Raw genomic sequence first — 26,583 nt, forward strand, 5'->3', positions numbered from 1 at the left:
ATCGCCTATCAGTATTTACAAAAGGGTAACGTTTTTCAGTCCGAGGGCCACATGAGCTTCTGGGGGCCACATGGCAGTGATGGGCAGGGACAGAGACAAGAATGGGTGGAGCATCAAATGCACATTTCACCTTTACAAAGTAGGGTCACTTCTTCACAATGACATATCAGAGGCATTGTTCAGAGTTCAAGGGCATAGTCCAGTCCGACAAAGACGTGAAGAAGGTGCAAAGTAGGGCTGGTGAGGGGTGTGGCCTGGTAAGAGTCACAAGGGACAGCGGGGGAGGCCTAGAGCGCTGCATTTGGCCCCCCGGTTCACAATATAGACACCCACACACTTGTTGAGATGTTTGGCTTGTCCCCAAAATACCTTGCAACAGCCCAGCTCACTGAGCCATTCCTATGTGCTAGAAACAGTGACACACCATTGCTTGATTGTCATTCCCCTGCCTCAAGAATGGGGAGCGTGAACTCCAGTTCCCATCACCCCCAGCCAGAATGGCTAGTGCTTAGGGATGATGCGAGTTGGAGTTCCTGAGTCCAGATTCCCCCCTCCCTCCCCTATTTCCTCACATTTGACCACAGTAGAGTTCATATTCACCAGTCTGCTTCCAAGAGCTTGAAAGGGCGATGGTTTTCAGATTTTCTCCCTCTGCTTTCACGCTAGAGGAATGCTCTCTTTAAATAAGAGCACAGCAAGAACCAGCCATTCCCAGAATGCTCTGGGGCAATGGCAATTAGCCTGTTATTGTGGTCCTGTGTGAGAGACAGGTGCTTTGTGGAATACACACCACACAAACAAACAAACAAACAAACAGCACCCTCTCAACATTTTTAAAAGCACCATAAAGTACATTTTTTTAAAAAAAAAAGTTTGATTGCACAAGATATAAAGTTGCTTAGTAAAAGAGAACTTTTGGTGTGTGGTGTGTGTGTGTGTGTGTCACTATTTCGGACTTTTTGCAAAAAGTGACGGGGGGAGGGAAATGCACTGTAAAGTATGGGATGACACTTGCTTTGACACGACATCATCTAACCTCACCACAAACAAACCAGAGTGGATGCTTATTAAATCGCCACCGTCCAAATACTCAATAAACAGTTCACATGGAAGTGACGTTAAAAACAGACTACAGTGGATCTACCATTGTCAATGGCTGCGTCCCAACCTAAGACTTTCCCCCTCGTAAAATCACGAGCTGAATCAGGACGTGGCCCCACTTCATATAATTCTCCCAGAAGTATTTGATGTCCAAATAGTTCTTGACAGAGGATTCCTCCCCTATTCACTTATAATCTGCCTGATACCAGCTCAGATTATAATTAATTATAATTATTGATCTATCTAACCCAGCAGTGCCTAGTCTGACTGGCAATGGCTTTCTGGGGTCTCTGGCAGAGGGGCTTTCCCCCACTCCCTTGCTTCCTGACCCTTTTAAAAATAAGAGTTGCCAGGAATTTGAACCCAGTACCTTTTGGCATGCAAAGCAGGCCTCCTGCCACTGAGGTAGAGTCTCTCCTCAGGTATAAAGTGCCCTCAAAGGTAGTCTGCCTCTCAGTATCAGCTGCTGGGCATCACAGGTGAGGAGAGGGCTATTGCACCCATGCCATGCTTGTGAGAATGCCATAGGTTGGCCACTGTGAGAAAAGGGCTAGATGGGCCTTTGGCCCGATGCAGCAGGACTCTTCTTGCATTCTTATAATCCAGACCCTGAGCCTGACCTTGGCTCCGAAGTTTACAAGCTAGAAAGCAGAGAGGGCACAGGGGATAAGAGGAAATGGGGCGAATACAACATCTACAAAAAGCCACTGGCACAGCAACACAATGACATGCATGCAGGACTGATCTAGAGGCCACATTTTCCAGCGTCACCAAGGAACTAGAACAGCAGATATCTCAGAACAAAAATGGGCAAAACCTTCGAGCGTATTAATCAAATGAAAGCAAGAGATTGGCAGGAGTGTGTTGTCGGTGTCTGGTACTAGAATCTCTCTCTACGTATGTTATGTGTGTGTGTGGACTCAGGCCTTGAATACCTGAAAGACCACCTCCTTCCTGACATATTCCCTCAGGTGTTAAGTTTGGCCGAGGAAGCCCTCTTGGCTGTTCCACCACCCTCTGAGGCTTAGGGCGGGTGGGCCACATCTTATGTGGCAGCCCCTAAGTTGTGGAACTCGCAGCCCACTGAGATGCACCCGCAAACTTCCCTATACAGCTTCCAGTGAATGCCTGACACATCTGGCTTCTGACACCTGAGGTGTATATTTTAAGAAAACACCTTAGACCTGCAATTGTGAAGTTGTTTTAAACTGATTTTAATATCATGGTTTAATTAATTGATATTGTTGTAATCGGGCTATTATTGGGGCAATTTTGCAAAACTATTAAAAACTATTAAAAAAACTTATTTGTATAATGATAATAATAATACCCCCTTCATGGATCACTGCCTTGCCGTGGCGAAGGGGCTTGAAGAACTCAGAGAAGCTATGAACTATGCCGAGCAGGGCACCCAAGATGAACAGGTCATAGTGGAGAGTTTGGACCAAACGTGATCCACCTGGAGCAGGAACCGGCAAGCCACTCCAGTATCCCTGCCAAGAAAACTCCATGGACAAAGACAACAGGCATATAAAAGATATGACGCTGGAAGATGAGCCCCTCAGGTCGGAAGGCGTCCAACATGCTACTGGGGAAGAGCGGAGGACAAGTACAAGTAGATCCAGAGCTGATGAAGCGGCTGGGCCAAAGCCGAAAGGACGCTCAGTTGCGGATATGCATGGAAGCGAAAGGAAAGTCCAATGCTGTAAAGAAAAATATTGCATAGGAACCTGGAATGTAAGAACCATGAACCTGGGTAAGTTGGATGTGGTCAAAAATGAGATGGCAAGAATAAACATTGACATCCTGGGCATCAGTGAACTAAAATGGACGGGAATGGGCGAATTCAGTTCGGATGACTATCATATCTACTACTGTGGGCAAGAAACCCGTAAAAGAAATGGAGTGGCCCTCATAGTCAACAAAAGAGTGGCGAAAGCTGTACTGGGATGCAATCTCAAAAATGATAGAATGATCTCGATACGAATCCAAGGCAGACCTTTTAACATCACAGTAATCCAAGTTTATGCACCAACTACTGGTGCTGAAGAAACTGAAATTGACCAATTCTATGAAGACTTACAACACCTTATAGAAGTGACACCAAAGAAGGATGTTCTTCTCATTATAGGGGATTGGAATGCTAAAGTAGGGAATCAAGAGATAAAAGGAACAACTGGCAAATTTGGTCTTGGAACTCAAAACGAAGCAGGGCAAAGGCTAATAGAGTTCTGTCAAGAGAACAAGCTGGTCATCACAAACACTCTTTTCCAACAACACAAGAGACGACTCTACACATGGACATCACCAGATGGGCAGCATCGAAATCAGATTGATTATATTCTCTGCAGCCAAAGATGGAGAAGCTCTATACAGTCAGCAAAAACAAGACCTGGAGCTGACTGTGGCTCAGATCATCAGCTTCTTATAGCAAAATTCAAGCTTAAACTGAAGAAAGTAGGAAAAACCACTGGGCCGGTAAGATACAATCTAAATCAAATCCCTTATGAATACACAGTGGAAGTGAGGAACAGGTTTAAGGATTTAGATTTGCTGGACAGAGTGCCTGAAGAACTATGGATGGAGGCTCGCAACATTATACAGGAGGCAGCAACAAAAACCATCCCAATGAAAAGGAAATGCAAGAAAGCAAAGTGGCTGTCCAACGAGGCCTTACAAATAGCGGAGGAGAGAAGGCAAGCAAAATGCGAGGGAGATAGAGAAAGATACAGGAAATTGAATGCAGAATTCCAAATAATAGCAAGGAGAGACAAGAAGGCCTTCTTAAATGAGCAATGCAAAGAAATAGAGGAAAACAACAGAATGGGAAGAACCAGAGATCTGTTCAAGAAAATTGGAGATATGAAAGGAACATTTCGTTCAAAGATTACCATAATAAAGGACAAAAGTGGTAAGGACCTAACAGAAGCAGAAGACATCAAGAAGAGGTGGCAAGAATACACAGAGGAACTATACCAGAAAGATATGGAAGTCTCGTACACCCCAGGTAGTGGGGTTGCTGACCTTGAGCCAGACATCCTGGAGAGTGAAGTCAAATGGGCCTTAGAAAGCATTGCAAATAACAAGGCCAGTGGAAGTGATGGTATTCCAGCTGAACTATTTAAAATTTTAAAAGATGATGCTGTTAAGGTGCTACACTCAATATGCCAGCAAGTTTGGAAAACTCAGCAGTGGCCAGAAGATTGGAGAAGGTCAGTCTACATCCCAATCCCAAAGAAGGGCAGTGCTAAAGAATGCTCCAACTACCGCACAATTGCACTCATTTCACACGCCAGCAAGGTTATGCTTAAAATTCTTCAAGGAAGGCTCAAGCAGTATGTGGACCGAGAACTCCCAGAAGTGCAAGCTGGATTTAGAAGAGGCAGGGGAACCAGAGACCAAATTGCAAACATGCGCTGGATTATGGAGAAAGCTAGAGAGTTCCAGAAAGACATCTACTTCTGCTTCATTGACTATGCAAAAGCCTTTGACTGTGTCGATCACAGCAAACTATGGCAAGTTCTTAAAGAAATGGGAGTGCCTGATCACCTCATCTGTCTCCTGAGAAATCTCTATGTGGGACAAGAAGCTACAGTTAGAACTGGATATGGAACAACCGATTGGTTCAAAATTGGGAAAGGAGTACGACAAGGCTGTATTTTGTCTCCCTGCTTATTTAACTTATATGCAGAATTCATCATGCGAAAGGCTGGGCTGGATGAATCCCTAGCCGGAATTAAGATTGCTGGAAGAAATATCAACAACCTCAGATATGCAGATGACACAACCTTGATGGCAGAAAGTGAGGAGGAATTAAAAAACCTTTTATTGAGGGTGAAAGAGGAGAGCACAAAATATGGTCTGAAGCTCAACATCAAAAAAACGAAGATCATGGCCACTGGTCCCATCACCTCCTGGCAAATAGAAGGGGAGGAAATGGAGGCAGTGAGAGATTTTACTTTCTTGGGCTCCATGATCACTGCAGATGGTGACAGCAGCCACGAAATTAAGAGACGCCTGCTTCTTGGGAGGAAAGCAATGGCAAACCTAGATAGCATTTTAAAAAGTAGAGACATCACCTTGCCAACAAAGGTCCGTATAGTAAAAGCTATGGTTTTCCCAGTAGTGATGTATGGAAGTGAGAGCTGGACCATAAAGAAGGCTGATCGCCGAAGAATTGACGCTTTTGAATTATGGTGCTGGAGGAAACTCTTGAGAGTCCCATGGACTGCAAGAAGATCAAACGCATCCATTCTTAAGGAAATCAGCCCTGAGTGCTCACTGGAAGGACAGATCGTGAAGCTGAGGCTCCAATACTTTGGCCACCTCATGAGAAGAGAAGACTCACTGGAAAAGACCCTGATGTTGGGAAAGATGGAGGGCACAAGGAGAAGAGGACGACAGAGGACGAGATGGTTAGACAGTGTTCTCGAAGCTACAAACATGAATCTGACCAAACTGCGGGTGGCAGTGGAAGACAGAAGTGCCTGGCGTGCTCTGGTCCATGGGGTCACGAAGAGTCGGACACGACTGAACGACTAAACAACAACAATAATAATACAGTGGTGCCTCACAAGACGAAAAGAATCCGTTCCGTGAGTCTCTTCGTCTAGCGGTTTTTTCATCTTGCGAAGCAACCCCATTAGCGGATTAGCGGATTAGCGGCTATTAAAGGCTTAAGGGATTAGCGGATTAGCTGCTAAAAGGCTATTAGCAGCTTAGTGCCTTAGAAAAAGGGGGTGGGGAGCGAAAAAAAACCCCCAGGAATCGCAAGACATTTTCGTCTTGCGAAGCAAGCCCATAGCAAATTCGTCCTGCGAAGCACCTCCAAAACGGAAAACCCTTTCGTCTAGCAGGTTTTCCGTCTTGCGAGGCATTCGTCTTGCGGGGCACCACTGTATTGTGGTTTAATTGTTTTAACCCACCCTGGGACCTTAGGGTGAAGGGCAGGGAAGAAGGAGGAGGAGGAGGAGGGATGTGTATGGGCACATATTTATATGGGTGGGTGATTGGGTGCATGTAGGGCTTTTTTTCAGCCGCATCTCGCTAGAACTCAATTCCAGGACCTCTCGGGTCGGCGCCATTGCCATTCTAAGAGAAAAAGGGAGGTGTTTATGGTGAGTTCTGACACCTCTTTTTCTAGAAAAAATAGCACTGGGTGAGTGAATGTATGGGTTTGTATATATGGCATAAAATGGATAAAGCCTGGAAAATACATAGAGATTTGCGATGCAAATGAGAAAAACAAGTTCTGGACCGGAAGAGGCACAAGAGTGGGTAACTCATAAGCATGAACACAACAAGAGTAGCGAAACAAAACAGAGGGAAACAAAATGGAGGGCGATGGGGGTGGGACAGGACTGCAAAGGAGTAAGAAACAAAGGAATTGGAATGTCTCCTGCCAAGGAAGAACCTGGCTGAGAAGATGAGGCGGCTGGGAAAGGGCACTGAGCAGAAAGCGAAGGAACAGAATATGGCCGATTTCTGAGGCAAACCCATGAAGCCATGCTGTGGAGCATTAAGAAAAGCCCTGCTGGATTGGACCAAAAGCCCACCTAGTACACCATCCTGTTCCCCACAGAGGATAACCAGGTGTTTCTAAGAAGCCCCCAAGCAGGGCAGGAAGGCGACAGGGAGGATGTTATGGGGCCTGATCAGAGGGAACAGAGAGCAACTGTGTCACCAAGGAAAAGAGAGTCTCGGTTCCTCAGGAAAAGGGGGGATAACAGAGTGAGGAGAGCAGCCTTCCCCATCCTGCTGGACTACAACTCCCATCATCCCCTGACCACTGGTCATGCTGGCTCTGGGGCTGGAGGGAGGAGAAGCTAGTTGATCAGAGATGAGGCCTGGGCCCCTGAAGGGGCAGGAGAAGGGAAGGAGGGGTGCGGGAAGCTTCGGGAGGGAAAGGACAGGGCCCAGGGCAGGTCCAAAGAAGGGATCGGGAGGGACGATGGAGAAGCAGGGAAGGCAGGCAGGGCGGGCAGGGGCCCAGGTGAAGCGAAGGAGGCTGAGAAGGCCGAGGCGGGCAGGGGAGCGGCAGGTTTGGCAGCGCTGGTGGCCAGCAGCGTGGTGTGGGCCGTCCCGGCGCTGCCGGCCGAGGCCTTGCCGTTGCTGTGAGTGCGCTGGTGCCGGTTGAGGTGGGAGCTGCGGCTGAAGCACTTGCCGCAGACGCCGCACTTGTAGGGCTTCTCCCCGGTGTGGGTGCGCTGGTGGATGGTGAGCTCGGAGCGCTGGATGAAGGCCTTGCCGCACTCCCCGCAGGCGTAGGGCTTCTCGCCCAAGTGGATGCGCTGGTGCTTGATGAGATTGGAGCTGACGCTGAAGCACTTGCCGCAGGCGTCGCAGCGGTACGGCTTCTCGCCGGTGTGCATGCGCCGGTGCTTGGTGAGGTCGGACTTCTGAATGAAGCCCTTGCCGCAGTCGGCGCACTTGTAGGGCTTCTCGCCCAGGTGCGTGCGCTGGTGCTTCAGCAGGTTGGAGCGGACGCCGAAGCTCTTCCCGCATTCGGCGCACTTATACGGCTTCTCCCCGGTGTGCATGCGCCGGTGCTTGGCCAGAGCCGAGTTCTGGGCGAAGCCCTTGCCGCAGTCCAGGCAGGAGTAGGGCTTCTCGCCCGTCTGCGTCCCTTGGTGCCGCACGCCCTCCCCACCGCCCCTCCCGCACTCGCTGCAGGCCGGGCGCCGCCACAGGAAGCTCTTGCCGCAGTCGCTGCACTTGCAGGCCAGCAGGGCCCCTCGCCGGCGCTGCCGCCGCGCCCCAGCGAACCCGCACTCGGCACAGCGGCATGGCGGGCGCTCGGCGCTCCTGTGCACCCGCTGGTGCCGCTCCAAGTGGGAGCTCTGGGAGAAGCCTTTCCCACAGTCCTCGCAGCGGTAGGGCTTGTCGCCGGCGTGGATGCGCCGGTGCCGGTCCAGGTGGGAGCTCCAGGCGAAGCTCTTGCCGCAGTCGCCGCAGGCGTACGGCTTGGCTGAGTCGTCCGGGTGCCGTGTCCGCCGGTGCTGCAGCAGGGCGCCGTTCAGACCGAAGCTCTTGCCGCAGTCCTGGCAGACGTAGGGCTTCTCTGCGGCATGGTGAGCGCGGCGGTGCTTGGACAGGGCCGCGTTCTTGTTGAAGCCTTTGCCGCAGTCATCACACCGATAGGGTTTGGCGCTGGCTTTGCTGGCCGGTGCTGCGGCCGCAGCCAAACAACAGCTGCATGACGAGGCCTTCTGGAGCCCACCGAAATGCGTCCGCCGGTGGCGCTCCAGGTGGGAGCTCCAGGCGAAAGCGCGCCCGCAGTCCTCGCAGACATACGGCTTCTCTCCGGTGTGGATGCGGCGGTGGCGCTCCAGGTGAGAGTTCCAGTTGAAGCCCTTGCCGCACTCCTGGCACTTGTAGGGCTTCTCTTCCAGGTGCTGCTTCTGGTGTTTGATGAGGTGGGCCGGGAGCCCGAAGCTCTTGCCGCACACATTGCACTCGCAGGGCCGGGCTGGACCGGGCCCGCTCCGCTTGCCGGCGTGGGTGCGCTGATGCTGGATGAAGGCTGAGCCGACGCTGAAGCTCTTGCCGCACTCGGCGCAGCGGTAGGGCTTGGTGCTGGTGTGGCGGCGCTGGTGGGTCGCCAGGGTGGAGTGCAGCCGGAAACCCTTGCCGCATTCGCCACACTTGTAGGGCTTTTCCAGGCCGGCGGCGCCGTGCAGCCGGGAGCGCTTGCTGAAGCCGAAGCCCTTGCCGCAGCTGTGGCACCGCCCGGTGTGGCCCAGCAGGCCGTGGTGGTGGTGGTTACGTGAGGAGAACTTCTTGAAAGCGCGGTGGACGGTCGACTTGGCCTGTCTCTTCCCCAGGGGCTTCTTCGGCCGCTCATCCAAGGCCACCTGGTCTGGGCCTTCCTCGCTGGCTTTCAGCTCAGGCTCAAGAGGCTCTTTGGTGTTCTCCGGCAGGAGATCCTTTTGGGCCTCCACCTTCTCGACGGCAACATCCCCTCCGCCCTCTCCTTCTCCGTCCTGTGGTGCCTCCTCCTCCTCTTCATTCCCATTCTCATTCTCACTCACCATCCCATCATCTGCTGGAACAACGAGAGAATCCAGTAACTGCTGAGGTCTGGGAAAGGAAACTTGGGAGAAGGGAATTGAAAAGGCCGTCACGGGTGAGCCACAACTCATCGCTCCCCCCGGCAGACCCCTGCCCTCCTCCTCCCCCAACCGCCTCCTGAACAGAAGAGAGGGAGACCAAATCTCCATCTGGCCCACCACCCCACACCGGGCAAGGAGATGCCTCCAGGAAGCCCCCAAGCAAGGAAGTAGGCCTCCCCTGCTGTTGCCCCACCAGCAGATGGCATTCAGTTCCATGGAGAAGAGGTGGAGGATCTTGTTCCAGCCGTTCATGGGCAACCTTCAGGGGCCACTTGCCAGTGCTGGGTGGGGCCAGAGTCAAAAATGGGAGGAGCAAGTAATGTCAAGTTTGCCTTTGTTTAGTAAGCTAGTTCTACACCCACCCACCCACCCACCATTCATGCAAGCAAGAGGCAGAGTTCAGCACAAGGCAAAACTTCTCAATGAGAGAGCGAAGAGATGAGTGTGGTCTGGGGAGAGCCCAGAGGGCCAAGCAGAGATGTCGGCCCCCACATTTGGCTCTTAAGCCAGAGGTTCCCCAATGTTTCTCATAAGGCCATCATTGATTGATTGATTGATTTGTATTTCTATGCTGCTTTTCATTCAGATGAGTCCCAAAGCAGCTTACAAAAAAATCAATAACAACAGAATACAGCATCCTCACAATTACAGCATAAATCATACAAAACAATTAAAACAGTTGCAGTCAGAAAACACTATGAGCAAAGCAGCAACTAAAAAAATAAGCTAAACCTCATCATTGCAGCAAAAGTCACACTATGTGATTATAAATGCCGTATTGATTTGTTAATCTATAAAACCATGCTTAAGTGTTCCTCTGCTATACAGTGGTACCTCAGGTTAAGTACTTAATTCGTTCTGGCGGTCCGTTCTTAAGCTGAAACTGTTCTTAACCTGAAGCACCACTTTAGCTAATGGGGCTTCCCGCTGCCACTGCGCCGCCAGAGCACGATTTCTGTTCTCATCCTGAAGCAAAGTGCTTAACCTGAGGTAATATTTCTGGGTTAGCGGAGTCTGTAACCTGAAGCTTATGTAACCCGAGGTACCACTGTAATGTGCTCAGCTAACCATTCCCCATTTTGTGCTCTTTTGAAAGACCCAGAGGGATGGCTGGAGAGAGCAAGGGGTAGGTAGCAACCCGGGTTCAAACTTCGGCTCAAGCCTTTGGCCAAGTCCCTCTCCTTCAGGTTCAGTATTCCCATCTGTAAAATGGCCTAAGCCACCCCACACAGCAAGCTGTTGGGGTGGTGTTTCTTTCTTTGGCTGCAACTCCCACAGGTTGCAGTCCTCTGGGCCCACAGTTTTCTTTGGTTGCCTGACCAGCCCCAGTCTCATTCCAGCCTGCTGACAGAAGCACACAGGGCAATCCTGGTCTGCCTTGCTGGGCGGATTATTTCCTCTGTTGTGAGTGTGCCACTGACATCAATGGAGGCTCCACAACAGACACGAGCCCAGCAGATCATCTCCTCTGTGTGCTCCCAGAGCAAGTTGGTGGATATCTGGATCCTCATCTGCAAGCAATTAAAGAGGGACTGCAAAGAAAGAGTAATTGCCTAGCAACCATAAAATCTGTATCTGATTTCCTTCCCCTCCACCTTGCTTCTCCCTGTGCAATTCCTGGGGGGGGGGCTCATTTTTTTTTGAGGGGGGGCCTCAAGTACATGTTGTTGCTCAACCCAACTCCTTCACAGGTGGTTGGGGCCCTTGCTGCCAGATGGCCTTTGAAGGGAAGGTTTTTTTTGCTTGGAATCCTTTCCCCTTAAGACCTCTGTTGCTCTTCCTTGCTTCCTGTCTCTCTTTTCAGCAGACCCTGATTTGGCTGTGGAGCAATTCGGAAGGTATCTAGGGCTCACAGACCGCTCATAGGCGTACTGGGCCTATCATCTGCATTAATGGCCTCGGCCCAGTATACCTGAAAGAGCGTCTCCACCTCCATTGTTTTGCCGGACACTGAGATCCAGCGTCGAGGGCCTTCTGGCAGTTCCTTCATTGCGAGAAGCAAAGCTACAGGCAACCAGGCAGAGGGCCTTCTCGGTGGTGGCGCCCACCCTGTGGAACGCCCTCCCATCAGATGTCAAAGAGATAAACAACTACCTGACATTTAGAAGACATCTGAAGGCAGCCCTGTTCAGGGAAGTTTTTAATGTGTGACATTTTAATGTATTTTTAATCTTTGTTGGAAGCCACCCAGAGTGGCTGGGGAAACCCAGCCAGATGGGCGTGGTACAAATAAATTATTATTATTATTATTATTATTATTATTATTATTAATAGCAGGCCCCATAGAAAACCCCTCAGCAGCAATAGATTTCAAGGAAGGTTTAACATTTTCTTCAGAATAGCTTGCCTCAGGCCCCTGCGCTTCACCTCCCTCACAGTGAGATAAAAAGGGTAAAGGGACCCCTGACCATTAGGTCCAGTCATGACCGACTCTGGGATTGCGGTGCTCATCTTGCTTTATTGGCTGAGGGAGCCGGCGTACAGCTTCCGGGTCATGTGGCCAGCATGACTAAGCCGCTTCTGGCGAACCAGAGCAGCGCACAGAAACGCCGTTTACCTTCCCGCCCAAGCGGTACCTATTTATCTACTTGCACTTTGACGTGTTTTCGAACTGCTAGGTTGGCAGGAGCAGGGAGCGAGCAACGGGAGCTCACCCCGTTGCGGGGATTCAAACCACCGACCTTCTGATCGGCAAGTCCTAGGCTCTGTGGTTTAACCCACAGCGCCACAGTGAGATACCACCCTCCAAATATTTGCAACAAATTGTGACGGTCAAGATGTGCATGATGCGCAGTTCCATACCGCACATTACACTGGAAGTACAAGTCGCTCGGGAAGGCACCCTCAGGATACCCATTCAGAAATTCTGCTGTATCCTGTTTCTGCGGTCAAGAGGAACACGGATGCAAGCTCTGCATCAGGGAAGGGGAATTTGGTTCCCTCCAGATGTTGATGGACTACAACTCCCATCATCCCTGATCATTGGGCACAGTGGCTGGGTTGATGGGTGTTGGGAGACCCAACACCAACCTGCTCCGCAGCCTCCATTTTCTTCTCCGGACACTTGACTTACCAGGTGCCAACCCTCTTCTTCTGTGAGACTCGGCAAACGCGGTGATCCGTGGCCAGCTGATTGCAATTTCCTCCGCTGTGCGGTCATGCCGGAAAGAGAGGGGGAGGATGCAATTGGAAAGGAAATTAGAGGCAGGGCTTTGGTTACCCAGTAATTCCCAACTGAGTCATTCCAGCCCCTTTAGGATTCAGGAGCCTGCCACTTCCACCCACTGGGCCACATTCACATTGGACATTTAAAGAACCATGACACTGTTTTAAACAGTAGTGGCTTCTTCCCCCAAAGAACTCTGGGAGCTGTAGTTTTTGTTAAGGGCATTGAGGATTGTTAGAAGACCCTTGTCCATTTCACAAGAGGGACAGTTTTGGGAAGAGGTTTGAAAATGCTTTGCACTGGTATGAAATCTACTAACTGCAGCGACAACAAAAAAGGCCTTAACAGCTTCTAAATGGCATCTTACTGTTGAGCCACAGATGAAATGAATGGTTTGGCCCGGATGGCAACATTTTCAGAATCTGTGCAATGGCAGAACTGGAGGAAAAACAGGGGAGGAAAAGCGAAGTGGACTCCGTTTATAAGTAAGTTGTTTCCGATTCGTAGAATGCTTTTTGAAACGATGTCCCAAACAATGGAAATGTTAGGTATGATGTGACAGATTACAAATTGATTCCCAGCAGGGGTAGCCAACGTGGTGCACTCCAGAGGTTGCTGGACCACAAATCCCCACCATCCCTGGCCTTCGGGGAGTAATGGCTGGAGATTCAGGAAGTTGGAATAACAGAATCAGAACCGAAGAGTTGGAAGGTATCCCAACGATCATCTGTAGTACAACCCCCTGCAATACAGCTGTAGTCTAGCAACATCGGCAGGGTAGCATGTTGGATGCCCTTTGTTTAGCAGGCGAGATACTGTGCCCACTATAAATGTGGACATGCATTGAATGCATTGAATTGTTTGGGTGATCTGCACGGGCTCAGTGCTTCCCTAGTCATAGGAGAGAGAGGAGGAGGCCTTACCCAAAGAGATCACATTCTCATAGTTCTCCTGCATGTTGTTGCTGGGATGCAGAAAAGCCCCTGCAGCATTTCACCTGGAGGACAAGAAGAAGGCACAGTCACCCATTTTTTTGCAGGTGACGTTAACTCTTGCAAAAACGACACTCTCTGGTGCCCATTATCCTTCCACCCAAACAACCAGGCTGCTAACAACCATGTCAGGGTGTCGCAACCAAACTCCCTTAAAATTGCACTTCTCAGTGTCTTCAGATTGCCTTAATGCTTCCTTCTTCCACATGCACACCTCTTTAAGGAACCGGAGATCAGCGACTGTCATCCTTTTAATTCCGATCTAATAGAAGGGCAGCATCCAAAGAAATCAGGGTTGGGTAGCCTGTGGCTCTCTTCCAGGTGTTTCTGATCCCTTCCTTAATCCAACATCACGTCTCTGTGTCTGTGTAGGATCACAGGCGCACAAGCTCCTGGAAAGCTGCCTTGTGCAGAGCCAAATAGCACAGTATCCCCGACTCTGACTGGCAGCGGCTCTCCAGAGCTTTTCAGGCGGGGGACACGATTCCCAGGCCTGCGCAGAGGTGAGAGTGAGAGCCTTTGCAATATTCTTTTGATTCTTATTCTTGGCGAGGAGTGGAGCAGGGCGGGTCTCACCCTGGTAGATTGAACCCCGCGCCCTTCTGCACGCCAGGCAGCTGCCCGACCACTGAGCATAGAATGATGTGAACATATATATATATATAGTCTGCCAGCCTTACCCACTGAACCGGGCGGTGTCTGTCTCTGCCGCAGCCGGGTCCGCTTCTAATCGGAGGCGCCCGACACCGGGCGCGCCGTCGACCCTGGGGGCCCGAAAGCGGAGCCCGATCCGGAGTCACTCCCTCCCCTACCCATCCTGACTGCACTTCGGCTGGGTTCCCTCTGTGCCTCCTCTTCCTCCTTTAAGGGTTCAGGAGTGAGAGCCTTTGCAATATTCTTCTTATTCTTATTCTTGGCGAGGAGTGGAGCAGGGTGGGTCTCACCCTGGTAAATCTCACCCCAGGATCTTCCAAGGCGCACAAGCCCCACAATGAAATCGCGATCGGTTGCCGACCGGCTTGCTATTGCATGGACACAGGAAGGGGCTGGAGCAAGGCTGGGGGCGCTTGGGATCTGATGCTGGAGAGGAGGGGAGGGGGAGGCAGGAAGACTCCGGGGAGGAGGGGGAGGCGGCTGAAAGGGGGGGGGGCGGCGGATTGGAGAATCATAAAGAAAAGAGAGACAGGAGGAGGTGGAGAGGACCAGAAATCGTGGTGGGAAGGGGCTGCCTCCGTCCTTGCAAGCGGCTCCTAAGCTGCACGCAGTAACCGAGCTGCCTCCGTTGCAGATCGCCAGCTGTGTTTTGTTTTTTTTTGGGGGGGGAGTCCCCCCTCCCTGTCACAAAAGGCTGGTGGGGGTCCTCGCGCCGCCACGAAAGGGCCTCTAATAAAGATCGCGAGCCACGCAGGGACTTTCTCATTGTTTGAATTGTTCGGATCGGCACCCCAGAGCAGATTTATATTCAGCACCCCCGGCTCGGGATCTGCAGATCGTCTCCTTTTTCTACCCCCCACCCCTCGCTCCTGAACCGGACTTATCAGGTAAATGCATTTTTTTGCAGGCGACCCCCGGATGGGCTGGAAAGTGACCCCCCTCCCCGTGCGAAAAGACACCCATTATCTCCCCTGGGGTCGATGCATGGGGTGAGGGGGGCAGTGGATCAGCGGTGGAAGAAGTGGGAGGAGGTGGGGTGGGGTAGCTGGATCCAGAACCGCTCCTTTTAAAAAAAAAACAATTGACACCTGATCCTGTTACGCTCGCGCAAGGGATGGATTCGGTTACCTGGTCGCCGAACGGAACAATGGACCAATCAGCCCCGGGGGCGGATGGTGGTGGGCGATTCTGTTTCGTCTAAAAGTTTCCCAGGTGCTTTCGAAAGATGAGCGCAGACAAAACAAAATTGCCCTCAGGGCCGATCCTCTTTGCCTTGCTAGAGAGCTCCTTTGTGCAGTTTCCAGCTTTGCTGCTGCCGCTGCCGCTGCACGCACTCCTTGGGTTGTAAAGTCTCCTCCTAAAAACCACAGGCTCGGATAAAATTCCTATTCATCCTCAGATCCCCGCTTTTTAAAAAAAAAAAATCGGAAGAAAGAAAACAATATTACAGTATTTCGAAATGATATGCTAGTGTTTATTACAATCGCTTGGCTTGAGTGGCCTTAGGCATGTCAGCCTCAGTTTCTCCCTTTCTGTGAAATGGGAATAAGAGGGATGCACCTCACGGATCTTACTGAGATGGGAAGGAGATGTTGTTAAGCCAGATCTATCATTGTGCAGTAGATAGAGGAGCCCTTGAAATGGGATGTTTGAGGTTTGGCTTGAGGGAAATCCCTGAGTTGATGCCCATCTCATCCTAAATTGGGGAATTTGCAGGGTTTTTATGCATAGCAAAGTCTAACTGCAATTGGCTGTGTATAGTAACACCAGATATTGCACATCTCCCCTCCTTCCATGGTCCCAACTCTTGCTGCTGACGGTGTAGAAAGCCCCGTGCAGCGCAGCCGCATATGGATTGGGGATCTACGGCTGCACTCTCTATCATCCCTGACCATTGAACATGCTGGCTGGGGCTGATGGATCCAACAGCAACTCATGGGTTGGAACTGCAACTACAGAAGTTGTCAGATACTTGGAAGGTCACAATAGGTGTGGGTGGGTGCCATTTCCCAGAGCTTTCTAGGAAGAGGGATTGATTGTTAAACCACTCTGGGAACTGTAGCTCTGAGTGGGGGGAAAGGGCTCTCCTAATAATGCTCAGCACCCTTAACAAACTACAGTTCCCAGGATCCCTTTGGGGGAATCTGTTTAAAGTGGCATTGTGGTGCTTTAAATGTATGATGTAACCATAGCCCTTGTATGCTTATGGTGGATGATGACAGTCCCTCTTTAAAAAGTCAGGAAACAGCAACTGGTTTCCGAAATGTAGGAGGATTTAAGGGCTGGTTAACACAGACCTGTGCATTCCCTTATTTCTCCATCACTCGGTTATCATGAATATAAAGATCTCCTGCTGTCTGTGCAAACTGACTGTGTTTGAGTTCATGCATGGTGCCTTGGAAGTTCTGTGTGTGATAATTTATTCACACAAGTTGTCACCGGATGGCTATCCACAGTTAGCAAGTGATGAGTGCCCATGTGCGTGAATTGGCTCCTGACATCCTGGCAGCTGGACCAGTGCAAGGGGTGTCATATATGCCTACTCCCAAAGTCAAGGATAGGGAATTTGGTTCCCTCCAGATGTTGTCGGACTCCAACTCCCATCATTCCTTTACCGCTGGACTGGGGATATGGGAGTTGGAGTCTAACAACATCTAGAAGGCCTTAGATAACACTGATCAACAACAAATTTGTTGTCTGCGTTTTTTCAGCTGATTTAGGACGAATCTGATGCGCTGAATCCAAAAATCACATTGGTTTTGCTCAATCAGGTCAAGTTTTTGAGTTATGGCCACATGTCTTTTTTATATTTTTGTTCACATGTACGCTTGTGTGGAGCATTTTAGAAGAAGTTGGTGGGGGTAAAATGCCATGTCGAATAATTGTTTTGATTGGAAATTATTATTTTAATGACAAGAAGTATTTAGGTTCGATAGTTCTGGGTGATTATGTCGAAAAGGGATCAGTTTGAAGTCATAAAACCTCGAAATCTTCCATAAATTGGTGCGGCAAAGCATAAAGTTGGGGGATCAAAACCCCTGGCTCACTCGAGTACACTGAAGGAGAACTATGAAGGGGTGAAGTATGTGCTGGAGAAAATTGGTTATGATCAGCATAAGTGGTTTATTTGTGTTGACCTGAAAATGGTGAACTTTTTGTTGGGACAACAGTCTGGCTTCACCAAGTACCCATGTTTTCTGTGCATGTGGGATAGTAGGGACCGTGCTCAGCATTACACGGAGGACTGGCCTGTGCGGGAGGAATTGGTGCCTTGCAAAGAAAGGAACGTCATCAACGACCCTCTGGTGGACAGAGTCAGAATACTCTTCCCACCGCTGCACATCAAGCTCGGCTTAATCAAGCAGTTCACCAAGGCTCTGGACAAGGATGGTGACTGCTTCACTTACTTGTGCCAGGCTTTTCCAGGATTGACCATGGAGAAGTTGAAAGCTGGCATCTTTGACGGTCCTCAGATTCGTCAGCTCATCAGAGATCCAGAGTTCGGAAAGTCAATGAACGAAGTGGAACTGGAAGCGTGGAAGGCATTTGTTCTGGTAGTGAAGAACTTTTTTGGCAACAATAAGGCCAGAAACTACGCAGAACCTGTCAACAACATGCTGACTGCTTTCAGAAACCTGGGCTGCAACATGAGCGTCAAGATGCTCCTATTTTCACATATGGACCAGTTTCCTGAGAACCTGGGTTCAATGAGTGACGAGCAGGGGGAGAGATTCCATCAGGACATGAAAGAGATGGAGACCAGGTATCAGGGTCGCTGGGACGCAGTCATGATGGCTGACTACTGTTGGACTCTGAAGAGAGACCTCCCTGCCGCTGAGCATTCCAGGAGTTCCAAGAAACAGAAGTTCAAGCCCTGAAGTTTGAAAAATGGTGAAGCAACATGCAATTTACGTGTACTTACCTTTATCAATGCCCACCATTCAGTTTACAGTAATCGATGTTTCTATCAGGTAATCAATATATGTTGTTGGGAAAACATTTTTTTCTCTTAAAAACATATTTAGGATGATATGTGTTGACAAAAATCAGCTGATAATGCCACAAAAATGTAATCGATTTTGTCACAAGATCTGATTTTTTCAAATCAACATAGCACAAAAACCTGACCTGATGGAGCGAAACGGATGCCATTTCCTGATTCAGCAGTGCAAAAATACCCTAAATCAGTTGTAGAAATCTAGACAACATTCAAAAAGTAAAAAATTGTTGCCCAGTATAACCCATCACTGCCTTAAGGTGTTTAACTTTTCTGCCATAGAGTCAGGATGGCTAAAGAGCAGTAGATTGTACTCAACATCTGACGCACTTTTAGGTAAAGTGAGGTATTCCACAATAACTATGTGTAGGTGAACAGTGGTATTTATTTTAGGAAAATTTAGAGCCCAAAGTCTGGTCCGGTGTTTGAGCTCCAGATATAATTTACTCCCACAAATAATTATAGCGTTCTCTCTGTGACTCCCTTGAGACCAAATTACAAGGCGGTAGCTCAATATTGTGTGTGTGTGTGTGTGTTAAAAAAAGAGAGAGGCTAATTTGCAAACTGACATTAAACACTAGACTGATGTGATATCGCTACTCTGCTCTGGTTATTAGGCTCGAGCAAGCAGGAGAATACAGTGGTAACTCGCAAGACGAATGCCTCGGAAGACGAAAAACTCGCAAGACGAAAGAGTTTTTCATTTTCTGAGTTGCTTCGCAAGACGGATTTCCCTATGGGTTTGCTTTGCAAGATGAAAACGTCTTGCGCCTTTTTAAAAAAACCGCCAATGCATTCCTATGGGAAAACGTCAATACACATTGGTGCTTCGCAAGACGAAAACATTCACAAGACGAAAGAACTCGCAGAGCGAATTAATTTCGTCTTGCGAGGCACCACTGTACTAGCTTAGCAGGGGCTACACGTGTGTTTCATGGATGGAACGATTGTCTTGTTCTTAGGAGCCTGTGGCTTGCTAGGACCTGGCTTGGCATCAGATCATGGAGGATGCGTGGCTGGTTGCAGATCCAAATCAGAAGCCCGTTTACAGGGAAGCTCACCAGGAGACCTGTGACAGTCTGGTGGCACTGAGTAAGTATCTCCTTCAGAAGATCCCCAACTAAAACAGGCCATGTTGCAGAGCCCAGAAGCAATACAGTGGTGCCTTGGGTTACGAACAGTCCTGCTTACGAATGCTTCGGGTTACGAACTCCACAAACTTGGAAGTAGGTGTCCCGGGTTGCAAACTTTGCCTCAGGATACGAACGCAATCCGCTTCCGGGGCTGCAGGAGGCCTATGTAGGCAATGTGCACCTCCGGTTAAGAACACTGGGTTAAGAACGGACTTCCGGAACGAATTAAGTTCGTAACCCGAGGTACCACTGTACTTACTTTCTTTCTGCATGTTCTAAAGCAGGGGTCAGCAAACCTTTTCAGCAGGGAGCCTGCCCAAAGGTGAAAATGTGATAGAAAATAATGGGTTGGTTTCAGATTTAAGAAACGGTTATGCATCATCCAAACAAATGAAAACAGTGCACAGGAATGGGAGACCCAGGACTCTCCAGATATTATTAGATGACAAATCCCACCATCCCTGATGATGCTCAGGGCTGACGAGAACCGCTCCTTCCTACTCCTCACCCCTGCAGCATTTTTATTCCTGTAAATCACACAAATTTGCGGTGGGTCAGCAAGTGGTTTATAGCTGTGCAGCTGCTGCTGTTTTGGTGTGAGGAAGAGGGTAGAACAAAGCAGCACAGCACTAATGTTAGATGGGGGAGTTGTGTTTTGGTGATCACTTTGAAAAAAACCAATAATATATATTATAGCATGGTATTCTTCTTGTTTTTTGGCGATCACTCATAGCTGAGTAAGATTGTCTTCCATAAACACAGTGAGTCCGTAAGTGACTGTGGAGGCCAGTTCTGGATCCACATGTCCTTCCGCAGTGGGGACATTGGTTTCTGGGCGGGAGTTGATCACGGTGTGGATTTGCCAAGTGTGCCTTCCTCCTAGCACGTTTCTCCCTTGCGTCCTGAGTTTGAGCGTCTTTGATGAGTTTGGATTTGATATCCCGCTTTATCACTACCCTAAGGAGTCGCAAAGCGGCTAACATTCTCCTTTCCCTTCCTCCCCCCACAACAAACACTCTGTGAGGTGAGTGGAGCTGAGAGACTTCAGAGAAATGTGACTAGCCCAAGGTCACCCAGCAGCTGCATGTGGAGGAGTGGGGAAGCGAACCCGGTTCCCCAGATTACAAGACTACCGCTCTTAACCACTACACCACACTTTGAAGACCATGACACCTTTGGTAAAGGCTGTTCTCCAACTGGAGTGCTCACAGGCCAATGTTTCCCAATTGTTAGTGTTTATACTACATTTTAAAAAAATTGCCTTGAGACAGCCTTTAAACCTCTTTTCTTGACCACCAGCATTACGCTTTCCATTTTTAAGTTCAGAATAGAGTAGTATTATGGTATTATGTGGTATTATAGCATGGTATTAAGCAAGGCGGAAGTATCATATCTTTGATATAGCCTGTTTTTCCTTCTTTATGTAGGACCTGCAAGTCCCAAACCCAACGAGATTTTCCTGGTAGAAGAAGATGAGGAAACTTGTGTCCCGGCATCTATTAATAGGGAGAACGCCCGAAGAGCCACCTTAGGTGAGTAGTGCCCTTTCGGTGGATCCCAATCTTTTTCTTTGACAGGGCCAACCAATTCTCTTCATCCGTAGTCTCCTGGAGGCAAGAAGTGTGAGAATATGGACCAGGCCAAACAATGGTACCGCAGAGACGAAGGCTGATTGATGGGTTTTCTTTTGCACCTGAGTTCTAACTGGGCACCTTACCTAGGGTAAAGGAGATATTTTTCTTTGGCAGGTTGGCGTTTGGCCCTCCTGTTCTTTCGCCCTCTCCTGAAATATCTCACTTGGCTCATTTACTCGAGCCACTTAACGTTTAGTGCCCGGTTGAGTGTTGGTTGTGCTGTTGCCTTGCACCTGGAGGAAGGCGGCACCTCGTTATTGCTACTGTTATTTATTTCATTAGTTATTTCATTTATGGATCACATGACGATTAAAAACCCTGGTCCCAAGCTGTTATGTGGCTTTGTATACTAAAAGCAAAACCTTCAACTTGGAGGGGCAACATTTTGGCAGCCAGGTCAGCTCCTTCGGCAAAGGTGTCACACAGAGTATACAGAGGTGTAACAAAATTAAAAAATTCCTTCCAGTAGCACCTTAGAGACCAACTAAGTTAGTTATTGGTATGAGCTTTCGTGTGCTTGCACGGTATCTGAAGAACTGTGCATGCCCATGAAAGCTCATACCAATAACAAACTTAGTTGGTCTCTGAGGTGCTACTGGAAGGATTTTTTTTTATTTTGTTTCGACTACGGCAGACCAACACGGCTACCTACCTATATCTGAAACACAGAGGTGTGTTAGCAGCCTGGCTGCCAAATTCTGCACTAGCTGCTGCTGGGGGAACAACTCTAAGGGCAGCCCCACCTAGAGCCCATTGCAGTAGTCCAGTCTTGAGGTTACCCATACTACTGTGGCTAAGGCTTGGCCATAACTGCCACACCACACAAAGCTGGTAAAAGGCCCTCCTAGCTGCTGAGGTCTCTTGGGAAACCAGCAATAGCGATGGATTCAGGAGCATTCCTTTTTACGATGTGCCTGTTCCTTCAACTTTGTTTCTGAATCGTTTAAGATTTTGGTTATCACATTTATCAATACATAGGAAAGACTGGGGCAGGGGATCAAGTTGCATAGTTGCCTGGCTCCCTAAAAGTCCAAAATCGGCAGTCATGAGGTCCAGAAGCCTCTGCCCTGTATACCTGTATCTCTGCTACCATCCTTCAGCCCACCTCCAAGGACCTTCAGGTGGTTCCCTCACTATGAGAAGTGAAGCGACAGGGAACCAGTCACAGGGCCTTCTTGGCAGTGGCACCGGCCCTGTGGAAAGCCCTTGCATCAGATGTCAAGGAGATAAACAACTACAGTCCAACCTTGGTTCCCAAATGGCTTAGTTGCCAAACGAATCGGCTCCCGAATGCCGCAAACCTGGAAGTAAGTGTTCCGGTTTGTGAACGTTTTCCGGAAACCAAACATGCGACACAGTTTCCATGGCTTCCAATTGAGTGCAGGAAGCTCCTGCAGTCAATCGGAAACTGCGCCTTGGTTTTTGAATGGTTTCGGGAGTCGAACGGACTCCCGGAACGGATTAAGTTCAAGAACCAAGTGGTACCTCGAGTTACAAATGCCTCAGGTTACAAACGCTTCAGGTTACAAACTCCACTGACCTGGAAGAGTTATCTCAAGTTGAGAACTTTGCCCCAGGATGAGAACGGAAACCGTGTGCCGGCAGCGCAGCGGCAGTAAGAGGCCGTACTAGTGAAAGCACGCCTCTAGCTAAGAACAGTTTCAGGTTAAGAATGGCCCTCCAGAACGAATTAAGTTCGTAACTAGAGGTACCACTGCACACAACTTTTAGAAGACACCCGAAGGTAGCCCTGTATAGGGAAGCTTTTGATGTTATTGTGTTTCTGTATATGCTAGAAGCCGCCCAGCATGGCTAAGGGAAAATAATAATAATAATAATACAGTGGTGCCTCGCAAGATGAAAAGAATCCGTTCCGCGAGTCTCTTCGTCTTGCGTTTTTTTTGTCTTGCGAAGCAACCCTATTAGCGGCTTAGCGGATTAGCGCTATTAGCGGTTTAGCGGCTATTAGCGGCTATTAAAGGTTTAAGGGATTAGCGGATTAGCTGCTAAAAGGCTATTAGCAGCTTAGTGCCCTAGAAAAAGGGGTGGGGAGCGAAAAAAAATCGCAAGAATCGCAAGACATTTTCGTCTTGCGAAGCAAGCCCATAGAGAAATTCGTCCTGCGAAGAGCATTGAAAAATGGAAAACCCTTTCGTCTAGCGGGTTTTCCGTCTTGCGAGGCATTCGTCTTGCGGGGCACTACTGTAATAATAATAATAATAATAATAATAATAATAATAATAACCACCAGTTTTGAAGGAATCCTTAGCACGGCTTATATTTTCCTTGAGCTTTGCCTGCTCCATCAATGTTCCGACTGTCCTAAGGGAGATTTTTTTTCTCTGCGTCTTTCCCAGCAGTCGAGGGACTGGGCAGTGAAGAGGAGGAGGAGAGCGACGAGGAAGATGTCCAGCAGCACGACAGCCCTGCGGTGGTGCAGCTGGAGGCCGGGAACTGCCAAAGCCTGCACTGGAGAGTGGTGCAGCAAGTGGGCGGGGGCAAGGTCCTGGCGCGGGAGGGGCCTCCCCTCATGGTCCTGCAGAAGGGCTACGAGTGCGAGGACTGTGGCAAGGTGTTCAGCTGCAGCTCGCACTACAGCAAGCACCGCCGCACGCACACGGGCGAGCGCCCCTTCCGCTGCGGCGACTGCGGCAAGAGCTTCAACGTCAGCTCCAACCTCTACCGGCACCAGCGGGCGCACGCCAGCGCCGGCGCCAAGCCGCCGGCCCCCGCCCCCTCCCTGATGCCCAGCCGCGGGCTGCCCTACCAGTGCGCCGAGTGCGGGCGCTGCTTCCGCCGCAACACGGAGCTGGTGACCCACCAGCGCCTGCACACCGGGCGCCTGCCCTTCCAGTGCGGCGACTGCGGCAAGAGCTTCTCGTGGAGCTCCCACTTCGCCCGCCACCTGCGCATCCACACCGGCGAGAAGCCCTACCCCTGCGACGAGTGCGGCAAGCGCTTCAGCCGCAGCTCGCACCTCTACCGCCACCAGCGCACGCACGGCACCAGCGCAGCGGCCAGCGTCACCCGCGCCTACATCTGCACCTACTGCGGGCGCAGCTTCAGCACCACGCTGCACTTTGACCAGCACCAGCGCACGCACCGGGGGCGCAAGCCCTACAAGTGCACCCTGTGCGGCAAGGCCTTTGCCGACGGGCTGGCTCTGGTGAAGCACCAGCGCCTGCACCTGATGGGCGGGGACCAGAGCCACCAGTGCGCTGAGTGCGGGCAGAGCTTCGGCGGGCGCTCGCAGCTGGCCCGGCACCGCCGGCTGCACGGCACCGCCGAACAGCCCTACGGCTGCGGGGAGTGCGGGCAGAGCTTTGGCACGCGGGCCCAGCTGGCTCAGCACCGCCGGCTGCACCTGTCGGCCGACAAGCCCTACCGCTGCGGCGAGTGCGGGCTGAGCTTCACCTGGAGCTCCCACTGGGAGAGGCACCGGCGTATCCACACGGGCGAGAGGCCCTACTCCTGCGCGGACTGCGGCAAGCGCTTCGGGCGCACCTCCCACCTCTACCGACACCAGCGCACCCACGCCGGCGGGCAGCCCCACGTCTGCCCGGACTGCGGCAAGAGCTTCAACAGCACCTTGCACTTCCAGAGGCACCAACACGCCCACCACCTCGACCCGGACGGCAGCCCGCTCCCCGGCCAGGCCTGCGGGGACTGCCGGAAGCCCTGTGCTGCCTCCGCCGCCTCCTCTCTGCTCAAGAACCAACACGCGCATGCGGGCGAGAGGCCGTACCCCTGCCCCCAGTGCGGGCGCCGCTTCCGCGACACAGAACATCTCTACCGCCACCTCCGCAGCCATGCCCACCGGGCAGGGGAGACTGTCCTCATGCCGGCTTCTACACAGCACAAGGAGCTTGTTCCGTGCTAAGGCGCTGAGGCTGGTTCGCCCGGCCGCGAGAGCGCTAGGCTTTGTGCTGGGGGGTCGGACGGAGGCCCTGCCCTTGGCCGGCAGAGGTTCAGTGCTTCCCAGGTGTTGTTTCCCTAGGTGTAAAGGCCCAGTCCAAAGTCCATTGGTAGGGGTGGGTGCACTTTGCGTTCTGGAGGTACGAAGGAAGTAAAATGGGGCGGTATCCCGTTCTCTCATTCAGTTAGCAAGAGGGTTTGTGCGGCGTTCTCCTTCTCCCTGCCACTGTGCACCCCTTCCCAGGTCAGCGGGGTGGAGTACAAATAATAAATTGATTATTATTATCCTTCCCAAATTTCTCCGGAGAGTTGGGAGACCCCCTAAAGTAATTTTAGGGGGGTGAGAAGAGAGGAAGAGAACATTACTTTGCACAAGCGATAATCCTAGCGTTGATGGAGCAATCGCGTAGTGCTACTTTGGAATCAACCCGTGGCGTCCCTACTGGACCGATTCGGGTCAGCATAAGCATAGGTGGAGTTTCAGGTCCCACTGATCTTTACATCAGGCGCACTCTCTGCCTGCAAAAATGTTCTGTCCAATCCAGAAGCTGCCTCTGCACCCACCTGACCTTGCCCAGTGCTCTCCTTTGAGTTCAAGGTGGCTGCCGTTGGCTCCACGGTTCCTGAGGGTAAGCTGTGTGATTTGTGCTTCACGCTGTCCTTGCGGAAGAGGAAAGGGCCGCTGGAGATGGTCTGGGCGCATCTGCAGGCCAGGCCAAAGGTGCAGTCGCAGCAGCACGAAAGAAAGGAAGGCAGTTCTTCACCAGAACAAATCGTGGAAATCACACATGGCTTGCAAAGCCGATTCTGCGACTGCACAATATTCAGGTTTTTTTATTTCCAAGAGTGTCTGTGGTGAGGATTTGGAGAAGGGTTGGACCAGGAAGTCACGTAGGACACAGATGGCCTTCCAGGTGATGTTGGACTCCAACTCCCATCATCCCTCACTGCTGGAATGGGAACTGGTGTCCCACAACATCCGGAAGACCTCAGTAGGAAAATCACAAGAGTCCCATTTCTGTGGTACAGAAGGCTTTAAACCAGGCTTCCTCAGGCCCTCCAGATGTTTTCAGACTGCAATTCCCATCATCCCTGACCACTGGTCCTGCTAGCTAGGGATCATGGGAGTTGTAGGCCAAAAACAGCTGGATGGCCGAGTTTGAGGAAACCTGCTTTAAACTGTGACAGACACATACACCAGATGTTGTTGGACTCCCATCTCCCATCATCCCCAGCCAGCATTGCCAATGGTCAGGGTTGATGGGAATTGTAGTCCATCAACATCTCTGAAGGGCCACTGGTTAGCTACTCTGGATATGCAGCCCTGCCCAAGTCATATTTTGTCTCCAATGGGCCTGGCCTAAGTTATTTTGCTTCCTGAGGGTGGAAAACACAAATGACACTCCTCCTGGTTTAGTTGTCAAGTATGGTGTTGTCACCAATGCTAGTCCCACTCAGAGTAAACCCACTTTAGTTACCGACTGTCATGCGGACGTTCCATTTACAAGAGCAGTGTCAAGCCAGGATTGGGGCCAGGTCTCTAGGACTCTGCTCAGCAGAATGAGGAAGAGTTCCCTCAGCCATGGCAGGGTTGGTTGGAGCAAGTGAAATGATACATGTGAGCATCAAAAGAGGGGCTCACATAAGTTCATGAAGTGCAGAGTATAAAATTATTTGACGGTGCCGCTGCAGAGGAGCCCTGTGGAAAGGGCAAGATGGCTGCTCTGTTCCCACCAGTGTTCCTGTGCCACCAGATTCAAGGGGTGGGGAAGGGAGACCAACCCTCTCAGAATCAGAATTATTGTGCAACACACCACAGGTTTCCTTAACGACGGTCTATGCCTCCATTTGTGTTTTGGTTCACACTAGCAATTTCTCTA

At 50.5% G+C, this 26,583-nt stretch overlaps 2 protein-coding genes across 6 annotated transcripts; one reads left to right on the forward strand and one right to left on the reverse strand.

Annotated features, from left to right (window-relative positions):
- Positions 1-6,012: 6,012 nt before the first annotated feature.
- On the reverse strand, positions 6,013-15,375 carry LOC310670194 (uncharacterized protein). 4 transcript variants are annotated; one of them, XM_083425043.1, is made up of 4 exons: positions 15,153-15,375; positions 13,302-13,375; positions 12,286-12,360; positions 6,013-9,193 (listed from the first exon to the last, which is right to left on the reverse strand). In XM_083425043.1, exons 2-4 carry the CDS (start codon positions 13,333-13,335, stop codon positions 6,927-6,929), a joined length of 2,376 nt encoding a protein of 791 aa, XP_083281169.1. In that variant the 5' UTR covers positions 13,336-13,375; positions 15,153-15,375; the 3' UTR covers positions 6,013-6,926. The 4 variants fall into 4 exon arrangements, with proteins under 4 accessions (XP_083281169.1, XP_083281171.1, XP_083281170.1 ...); XM_083425045.1 differs by lacking the exon at positions 15,153-15,375 and adding an exon at positions 14,051-14,420 and having other exon boundaries at positions 6,013-9,142; XM_083425044.1 differs by lacking the exon at positions 15,153-15,375 and adding an exon at positions 14,051-14,420 and having other exon boundaries at positions 6,013-9,145.
- On the forward strand, positions 14,533-25,581 carry LOC310670406 (uncharacterized protein). 2 transcript variants are annotated; one of them, XM_083425724.1, is made up of 4 exons: positions 14,533-14,911; positions 18,984-19,113; positions 20,582-20,686; positions 23,146-25,581. In XM_083425724.1, the coding sequence occupies exons 2-4, from the start codon at positions 19,023-19,025 to the stop codon at positions 24,666-24,668; spliced, it is 1,719 nt and encodes a 572-aa protein (XP_083281850.1). In that variant the 5' UTR covers positions 14,533-14,911; positions 18,984-19,022; the 3' UTR covers positions 24,669-25,581. The 2 variants fall into 2 exon arrangements, with proteins under 2 accessions (XP_083281850.1, XP_083281851.1); XM_083425725.1 differs by having other exon boundaries at positions 23,149-25,581.
- The last annotated feature ends 1,002 nt before the right edge of the window (positions 25,582-26,583 follow it).

This window comes from Podarcis tiliguerta, assembly GCF_965153285.1.
Source record: "Podarcis tiliguerta genome assembly, chromosome: 2".
Taxonomy (NCBI): Eukaryota; Metazoa; Chordata; class Lepidosauria; order Squamata; family Lacertidae; genus Podarcis; species Podarcis tiliguerta.

Coding starts and splice junctions, on each gene's coding strand:
- LOC310670194 (XM_083425043.1), bottom strand. CDS start 13,335: ATGCAGGAGAACTATGAGAATGTGATCTCTTTGG. Junction 12,361..13,301: donor TGAGAATGTGATCTCTTTGG/GTAAGGCCTCCT, acceptor ATGACCGCACAG/CGGAGGAAATTGCAATCAGC. Junction 9,194..12,285: donor AAGAAGAGGGTTGGCACCTG/GTAAGTCAAGTG, acceptor CCTTCTCCCAAG/TTTCCTTTCCCAGACCTCAG.
- LOC310670406 (XM_083425724.1), top strand. CDS start 19,023: ATGGAGGATGCGTGGCTGGTTGCAGATCCAAATCAGAAGCCCGTTTAC. Junction 19,114..20,581: donor TGACAGTCTGGTGGCACTGA/GTAAGTATCTCC, acceptor TTCTTTATGTAG/GACCTGCAAGTCCCAAACCC. Junction 20,687..23,145: donor CGCCCGAAGAGCCACCTTAG/GTGAGTAGTGCC, acceptor CGTCTTTCCCAG/CAGTCGAGGGACTGGGCAGT.